Below are 9,668 nucleotides of genomic sequence, written 5' to 3'. Positions count from 1 at the left end.
AGATTGGATAGTTTTGCTCCTAGAAGGGGGCTTAGACAGGGCAATCCAATGTCTCCTTACTTATTTGTGCTTTGTATGGAAAGACTTGCTTGCTATATATCTCATAAGGTGGTCGAGGGTGTGTGGAAACCAGTTTCTGTCACTAGGGGTGGCCCAAAATTTTCTCATTTGATGTTTGCAGATGATCTCTTACTCTTCTGTCAGGCTACAAAGAGTCGGGTCCAAATGGTCATGCATTCTCTTAACATTTTTTGCAAGGCATCTGGCATGAAAGTGAATCTTGAAAAGTCTAAAGCTTTTTGTTCTAAAAATGTGACTGCTCATAGAAGAGATATTTTTACTAGTGTTTCTTCAATACGTTTTGCTTTGGACTTAGGAAGATATCTTGGAGTTAACCTTAATCATTCCCGTACCAGTAGGGATTCTTTTCATTCGGTGATTGAAAAGGTGAGGGGAAGATTAGCTAATTGGAAAGGAAGGCTTTTAAATAAGGCAGGGAGACTTTGCCTGATCAATTCTGTTGCAGCATCCATTCCTGTCTATCATATGCAGGTATCTTTTTTTCCAAATTGGGTTTGCGATAAATTATCTTCTATGATGAGACAGTTCCTTTGGAAGGGTCAAGTTGATGGTAGAGGTCTTTCTCTTGTTAATTGGAGGACCGTGATCACTCCAAAAAAATTTGGTGGCTTAGGTGTTAGAGATCCAGCATGTGTTAATATATCTTTACTTGGTAAATTGGTGTGGCAACTTTTTTATTGTCAGGACAAGCCTTGGGTTGCTCTATTGAGGGCGAAGTATCTAAGGAATGAGGGAGTTTTAGATGGCCCTGTCCCTTGCAATGCTTCTCATGTTTGGAAGAGTATCTCAAAGGCTTTTGGTGCTCTTAAGGATGCCTTCTCTTGGTGCGTTGGGTCACTTGATCAATCTTTTTGGTTTGACAATTGGAGTATTGAGGGCCCAATTGCTCAAGATGTCCCTTTTGTACATATATCTGACTCTGATTTAACTATTAGAGACGTTTGGAAAGATGGTCAATGGAATCTCCATGATATTTTCTCTATCATTCCAGAAGATGTCAAACATCGTTTGAATGCTTATAATCCGGATTTGAATGCTGGAGAGAGTTCGGGTTGGTCGTGGAGTGTGGCATCTTCTAGACTCTACTCAGCTAGGAGTGGGTACAGTTGGCTAGCCAAAAGAAAGTTTGACTGGAATGAGCATGATAATTGGTTGCGGGTATAGCGACTGCATATTCCTGAGAAGTACAAGTTCTTGATTTGGCTCAGTCTTCATAATGCTATTCCTACGGCAGAGTTTCGTTTGGGTCGTGGTTTAGCTTTATCTAGCACCTGTCATCGGTGTCAGAATGGTTCTAAATCCATTCTTCATTGTCTTCGGGAGTGCCCTAGTGCCAAGGAGGTCTGGAACATTTTAGGCCTGTATTCAGATAACTCGAATTTACATGATTGGCTCTACAGATGTGCAAGGAGTGGAGATGTTTTTCTTTTCTTTTCGACCATCTGGTGGATTTGGAGAAGCAGGAATCATGACTTATTTAATATAGATGATTCATGGAGTGCTAGTAAAGTGGTGAGTTTGATTCGTAGTTCAGTAAGGGAGTTTCACACTATTTTTGCTATGCATCAATCTCTATCTCCTCCTTCACTTTGTTTGCATTGGGTTCCACCTCCAGTTCATTCTGTTAAATTGAATTGTGATGCTAGTTAGTTTGCTCCTTCTTGCTATGCTGGTTTTGGTTGTATCATTCGCAATCCTGATGGATGTTGGTTGAAAGGTTGCACTGAGAAAGTCGAAGTGTGCAGTGTTCTTTTTGCTGAATTGTATGCAATTTGGAGAGGTTTACTTCTTGCTTGGGAGAGTGGATTTCGTGAGGTTATTTGTGAAACAGACTATTTAGAAGCTCTTTTCTTGGTAAACCAAAGAATGCTTGGTAAGGATATTCCGGAATGGGATTTGGCAAAGCATATATAGGAGGTTATGAATTGGAATTGGAGAGTCTCTATTCTTTTAATTCAGAGGACTGCAAATAGTGTTGCAGATTGTATGGCTAAAGCAGCTGCTTCTGTCGCGGACATTCACTCGAATTGGAACTAACCATGGAGTGAGTTTCAACATCTAATAGATTTAGATGACTCTAGCCAATTAATTTGGTTTTGTCTCTTTTTTTTTTCTTTCTTTTCTATTTAGTCACCAAAAAAAATAAATAAATAAATAAAACTACATGTATTTATCCACGTGTGCACCTAAAATTTTTGTTTGTGACAACCATGGTAGATTGCTAGTAGGAAAATTGGGAATAACTTGGAGATCTTTGTTGTCTTAACTCTTAACAGGCTAACACCTGTCAACTTAAAACGCTCACAAACCTGCCTAACTGTTTTATACTTTTATGAATTCATGCTTCATTTACCAAAGCGTCTAACGAATCACCGAGTATTTCGTTATTATAGCATAAGCATTCCGTGCCTCCCAATTCACACACATTTCAGCAAAACAACAACATCTTTTTCTAAACAGAATTCACCATGTATTGTTGTTCCGATAATCGCTTACGTTGGGCTTCACCAATAAAATCATCTTGAGCGGGGAATGTGATTAAGAAGAAACAATAAAGGTGGGGAAAAAATCAAGAGCCTTGTCCAATCTTGAAGCATGAAAGAAGCCCTCACAGCATTGTCATGGACAAACATATTCTGTTGCTACGTGAAATCCTCAGCGCCCAAAGAGTTGATACAGATTTGTAATGGCGATGTTTGCTATCTGGCCGAACGGAGGAGCAAGAAGAATCGCAAGAGGGGGAAAAAGGCTAAATCAAAAAGAAAAGTCAAGAAAGGCCTTAATAATAAAAAAATTCGCAATGATTAATATTTAGACAACCATGTGGGTGTGCTTCGGCAGCTAATAATCACTTGTTTCATTAATCAAGTGGTTGGGAATTTAAATTTTACATTAAATTCTGTCATCTGTTTGCTTCTTAATGGATAACTCGCGATGAAGAAATTAATTGCTACATTTGGCAGTGGATAATCTGTCAACTCGAGCCCTGTCCATTTTCACAAAAGACAATGCGAACTCTAACAAAAAAAAAAGGGACTATTTCAGACTTGCAATGCGAACTCTCAAAAAAACAAAGGGACCACTTCGGACTTGTTCCCGTGAGACAACGCCCTTCTGTCAGTTCCACCCTCATCAGATAATGGAACTGGCTTAGCTATCATGTTAACTTCTACCATGTTGAACTAGCAGACCTTAACCACTTGATCCCTGTCTATTTCAAAAATGGATATGTATATTTGTGTAAATTCAGAGCTGGGAAAAGGTGCCATCTGAAACTTGCTATGGTGTATTTGTTTGGATTTTCAGATTTGTTGGTGCAGTGGATTCACATGTAGTATCCGCTATTAGTAGTAAGCAAAGACAGTGGGGAGTGGAGACAAAGTTGTTTGGGTGCATGGTGCACCATAGTTCAGTCCTTAGATCCAGGTATGTGTAAGGATAATGATACTAAAACTTTTAGTGCCAACATGAATACCACGTTCTAAGTTTCTAACCATTCATCTTGGAAGAGAAATTGAGAATCAAGTTTATAGGCTCTACAATACAATATCAATGATTAACATTATAGTGTCCATATCTGACCCACTAAATTAAACTATATAACTTATTACTATGTTTCGGCTTCCTATGCTGCCTTTTTTTTTTTTTTCATCATATTAATCCCTAATTACGCCTCCTTTGCTAAAGCACCTATGATAGAAAACGTTGGGGATTAAGCTAAACTCAAGTGAACTGGCCCATTGTGGTAATGTATGGGTTGAAGGGTAGACTAGAGAGGTTACTCTAAAGCCTTGATAAATATAAGATTTCTTTGCTTGTTTTTGATACATCGATGAACATATTTTGTGGATATATTTAAATGTCGATTCATCTTGCACATTTATTATTATAAAATAGTTTAGACAAAAAAATTGTCAAGTATTTTAATAGATACTAAAATGGAGACTACAAAAAATATATTCAAATGTCGTCTTGTATTTTGTATTGTCTACAATAGTTGCCATATTGAATAGTTGGGATGGGATGTATTATACTTACGGATGTATGAGTTTTGAAATTTGTCACATGCTGGAGTGTCTTTTTTCAAGTTGTATTTTGTTGTCGATACTTGCTCCTTACCTTCTTGGTGAGTGGAGCCATGTTGTTTTGAACTAAAAGAGGGGGAAAAAACAAGACAAAACAAAACATAGATTCCCAAATAAATTCTTATCTTCCCGCTGAACACTGTCACAACAACTAGCAAGTGGATCCCATGACTAATTTCGTACTTTCGTCCGAGTAGGAATAAAAACACAGTTAAATTTGTCTTTGTAAAGTGCAAACTTATATATGGAGTAAAAAATGGTTAACTTCACAGAAGATGAAAAATTTTGGAAAAAGAAATACAGACGACATGTCAATAAGACGCGCATTTAACCAGAATTTGTTCAAAGAAGCGACCCTATCAAGTTAGATAAGGAAAATGAAGCAAGCTGTTTCGCCTAAATAACATGTAAATTTAATTGTACAAAATAATAGAGAAGCTAAGAACTTGACCTAACACCAATTCAGATACATTATACATAAGCAATCATTAAATGAACTAATATCTACGCAACTGGATCTCATGTGTAAACAATGTACAAAGGCAACAATGGGATTCTTTTGGCTGCTTCAGTAATCAATTACCAGCAGATTTTCTTCTGTGGCTTCAACACAGAAAGTCGGTCATTAAGAGAGTAACTCCTTTAAGTTAATTAATACACCACGAGCCTTCCAAACTTGCAAGCACATTTTTGAATCAGCATTACCATGCACCAAATCATAACCAAGGTAGACTTTGGCTCACATTTATGCAAGCTTCTGGGGATGAAAATTCAACATCCGATGATGGGACTGAGTTCAGATCAGTCAAATTCCTGCCAAAACACCAAAGACAGCAATGCCACATCATAGCTGCAAAGCTAGGTCTGGTTGCTGCGAGTCAATGACCCCTGAAGACTGCTTCGCAGGTGATCCCGGAGATTGGAAGCCAATATTCAAGTCAGGAGGAAGTGTTTCCTGTTTTTGTCTTGGTTGGCTAGGAGGGCTTGGACCTCTCCAATGGGACTGCATTTGAAATCTAGATAGATCAGCTGATGCTAACTGAGGGATAACCATAGGTCTGTTTGGAAACGGTGAAATAGCAGCTTGCGGTACAAATGCCTGGAATGGAAAATTGTTCTTGTCAGATTGGAAAGGTGCTGCTCCAGGAGGAAAGTTCCCCCGAATTTGGGACATATGCTGATGCAGCTCTCTTGTCGGATTGTACAATGAATATGCAGATATCTGACTTTTGGGTGAGCTCGAATTGTCTGGTACTTGTTTAAACCCTCCTGCCCCTACAGACATCCATGCCCGAGCGGCTGCTGCTGCTGCTGAAGCATTGGCCGAGTCATCTCTCTGTACAGATCGATCTGATGGTGTCACTGGCGGAGTATTACCTGGGGAATGATTAGAAACCTGCTGTTTTTGAGTCCTTTCGGCAAACATTCTCATTAACTGAACTGGGTCACTGACACTCTGCTCCTTGCCATGGACAAGAGGAGGTGCTCTCCCTGCTTGGTTTGATGTACTTTCAGATGATGGATAAGTCACCTGTCTATTCGAATTAGGATTCATTACTTTTCCATTTGGCAATTCTCCACTAACCACTCCATTAGTATCTGGCTGCTTGAATGATACAGATGGAATGGTATTCATGTTCCTTGATACCATTTCTCTGGGCTTAGACAAAGTTGGAGAAGCGTTACTTGGAAACTTTGCAACTGAACTGGAATTATTTTCATTCATTGAAGGTGCAGAGTTCAACTCCACTTGTTTCAAAAACTGATTCTCAGACTTACCAAAATTCCTGGATGGAACATTCTTCTGCTGATTATTGAGGTCAACAGGAGCATTGGGTCTTATTCCACCAGAACCAAACAATGAGGGTTTTCCCTCTGATGCAAGCCCATTGGGAGGACAAATTGGAATCTGCTTACCCTGAAAAACTTGCCGATCACCATGATGCTCAATAGTGGGTTCCACATTTCTACAATTTTTGTCACCTTTTATAGATGCACTACTACAATGCAACCTCGTAACCAAACTATCATCCTTTTGCATACGATTGCCAAACATTAATACTGGGGTTGGAAGAGGTTCATACTCTCCAACCCAACCACGACCAAATTTACATCCAGCTGGCAGCGCCTGCTGAATCTTATGGGAAGCAACTTTCCAAGCAACAGGTCCTAGACTTGCACTAAATCGAGCCAAACTCCTAGCATAGGAATACTCCGCATGAAGTCCAACCTAAATCCAAAAAGAGAAGAATGATATGAAAAAGATGAGTTGAAATTAATTCAAAAATTTGAAATCAGAACTATGGATACTTACAGTAACCAGATGCTTAGGTTCACTCTCAAAAGTCATAAATATTGAATCTGATCGTGTAATTGGTTGATTTGCCATATTATAAGATGCACGGCGATCTTCATCAAGAGCTAATGACCTCCTTCCCATCTTGGAGAGAAGACCTCGCCCTGAAAAAATTAGAGGAATCGAATGAAGCAAAAGAAGATGACGTTGTGATTATTATACTTTTCCGACGATGCATAGAAGTGAAGAATGAAGCCCTATCGTATAAGGACAGACAGTCAAGAACGCAATCCCTTGTTTGAGATACCTGGCAAAATATCTTCAGCTTTCTCTTGAGTTGCATCAATCATGAAAGCATTTGCCTCCAGAATGCCATCAATTAGTCCAGGTCTCTCACAGCTACCGCCTTGCATTGGAAAAGAAGTTGGCTGTACATCATTAATGGTAGCAAGAGTTGCCCCTGAGGAAAAATCAGAGCCAATGGGTTCCTGTGAGGCTCGACCCAGTGGCTTCTTTCCTTGTTTTTTAACCAAAGAAATAGCCCTTGTTTTCTGTTCTAGTTTCAGTTCAGCCTGGGAGCGTTCAAAGTCTATCCTTAACTTCTCGAACTTTTTCCGCCCTTGTTCCTGTATTGATCGTGCCTGCAAAACAGATACAGGTCCAAAAGTAAATACACAAAAATGATAAGCGATGCCACATGTTGGTAGGAAAAACAGGGTATGTATTGAGCCATTACCTGTTTGTGGTAAATAGTCTCTGGTGCATTGTATTGCATTGCATTTGAGCAGATTAAAAATACATCACTCTGCATCCAACAATTTCATTCGCAGATCAGTGAAGTTACACTATTTTTTTGTTGTCTTGCAATTTTTTACTCAATCAGGAAATAAAATTCAAGCAACAGAGGGATCTCTTAGTAGAAAAGTAAGTTCATTATCATGTTTCTTGAATATAATGGATATTGCATAACAATTATAATTGATTATGAAAATTCTACAAATTCTATAGCAATGAAAATCCATGTTAGTCAAAGTTAAAAACAAAGTACGAACATAAATGTGCACCCATGACTGTGTGTAGTAAACATCATGTGACTAGAGATCATTGGATAATAACATCAATCAAATTATAGTCCATGGAACATAAACTGTTTTATCTAGCAAATTTTAAATGGAGATTTTTGTAAGCTAACTAAAGATTTGAGGCCAAGAAGTGCATAATATGGTTGGTATACCATTGCCGTAAAGAAGATGCTCTGCTGTCCTAGTAAATAAAGCTTTTGAAACTAAGATCTAGGCTATCATATCATGCTGAAACTGTTGCACGAAAATAAATAAACAAAAATAAAAATAAAAAATAGAGTGGCATCCATGAAAAGATGGAAGCCAGACACAAAAACCATAAGCTAAAAACTGCGGGCTTTTCTTACTAGGTGAGTTTAGCCATACAAATTAATGACCCTTGCCTGTATAATAAATAGGTAAAATGACATCACTTATCATACTATGGGGATACAATATTTTAGCGTTAAAGTCGCTAAACAAAAATCTCCAATTTCACCACCAGGTTACGATATCAAAATTTGATGCCAAACAAATTAACTGCTGAACAGAATCAAACAAATACAAAAAGATTTTTTCCTCCTTCTAGGTCAACATAAAAGTACATCCTACGTAATTTTATAATCCCCAAATCAGAAACACACATATGTTGAGGCAAAAACCACAACTATATAATACAAGAAACCTCGTGATGTATCACATATTCCCCATCTTAGATATACACACAACTTCTAACTTTAGGCCATTTTGAGCATGTATTAGTCAGAAGATTCTCCATCCGATGAAGATGGCATGATGCATCAAAAAAGAAGAAAATAAAATAGCACAACACATTGAACATCTTCAATATCAATAATAACATAATATTGCAATGGCTGCCGGTAATTAATACTGCAGAAACTTATTACATATTACATATTGGAACATAAAAATCTGCTCATCTTTCCGACATGCATGCAAACCTTGACTACCAGTTCAATAAATTGACAAATAAGCCATTCTAAAGGGTTTGCATTCTAATTTCAAAGAATTAATATTTTTTTACTGACATTTGCTGACAAACTCAATCTTACAGAATCCACCAAATGAAAAGACGGGGGAGAGTGTAACAAAAAAAAAAAAAGAAGAAGAAAACTAGAGAGAAAGCAGTGCCTTAAATAATTCAATCTCAACTCCCAATTCCAGGAATTGTAAGCAGGCTCAAGATCACATCCCAAATTGCAAAATAATAAAAACCTCAAACAAAAGACAAAAACTCCTCCAAATACAATTCATAAACAATCAAGAAAACTTTGTTTTTAACGTACCTCAAATTGCTCCAAAGTGGGATAGGATCCATTTGCCAACTTCTTCCTGACCGTGGCAAAGTCCATGGGATGCTCAATTACATCGTGATAATCGGGAAGCTGCATGTCAAAATAGAATTTGAGCTTCCAATTCAGCAGGTGTCTTCCAATAGCAAGATTACCAATTCAAAGGAAGAAAATTTCACACACCTCTTCTGGATCAACTGGTTCTGCGAACACACCGTAAGTGTCCTTCCTGCCATCATACAGACCCAAAATGAAGGATCACTACGCAGTCATATGATAAACCAAAACGAGAGAGAGAGAGAGAGAGAGAGAGAGAGAGAGAGAACTGAGAACCCATACTTTTGAAGCTTGTCAAGGATCAATTCCAGAGTCCTCTTATCCGGCAGTGGAATCCCAGAAGGAGGATTCGTTGGAGTTCCTAACACCAATGACCGAAAAACAAGGCAAAATAAGAGGGGGAGAAAAATCAAAGGACTAGACAGAAACAGAACCATGTGTATTGTATCCTTTTCAGTGCCCAAATCTAATCACCCTTATAAACAAGAAAAAGAGAGAATTAACAAGTGCACCCCCAACAACAACCCCAACCACAACCACAATACCCAATTGAAATCACACAAACCTGAAGCACAGTGGAGCCCTTTCAAATCCACTTTTCTGCCTTTTACCTGTCATCATAACAAAGAAACACAGACACCGAACACAATTAATAACTCCATTCAAAGGACCAAAAGACATACACTGCTTTCTCAAGACAGAGACAGACATAACTTATATATATTTAGAGAGAGAGAGAGAGAGAGAGAGAGAGAGAGAGAGAGAAATCAGGTGT

The 9,668-nt window shown here is 38.3% G+C and overlaps 1 protein-coding gene across 1 annotated transcript in view; it reads right to left on the bottom strand.

Moving 5' to 3' along the window:
- Positions 4,476–9,668, bottom strand: part of LOC107646245 — a 13,285-nt gene continuing 8,092 nt past the window's right edge. The window contains exons 3-10 of the mRNA XM_016350447.2: positions 9,459–9,504; positions 9,176–9,254; positions 9,020–9,065; positions 8,831–8,929; positions 7,199–7,267; positions 6,770–7,103; positions 6,481–6,626; positions 4,476–6,396 (exon numbers count right to left, since the gene is read on the bottom strand). Of these exons, the coding sequence (XP_016205933.1) occupies positions 5,011–6,396; positions 6,481–6,626; positions 6,770–7,103; positions 7,199–7,267; positions 8,831–8,929; positions 9,020–9,065; positions 9,176–9,254; positions 9,459–9,504 (2,205 nt within the window). The 3' untranslated portion in view covers positions 4,476–5,010. The remainder of the gene's footprint in view (positions 6,397–6,480; positions 6,627–6,769; positions 7,104–7,198; positions 7,268–8,830; positions 8,930–9,019; positions 9,066–9,175; positions 9,255–9,458; positions 9,505–9,668) is intronic.

This window comes from Arachis ipaensis, chromosome B01, assembly GCF_000816755.2.
Source record: "Arachis ipaensis cultivar K30076 chromosome B01, Araip1.1, whole genome shotgun sequence".
Taxonomy (NCBI): domain Eukaryota; kingdom Viridiplantae; phylum Streptophyta; class Magnoliopsida; order Fabales; family Fabaceae; genus Arachis; species Arachis ipaensis.
Note: the sequence above shows the minus strand (reverse complement) of the source record. Positions and strands in the feature narration are given on the sequence as shown.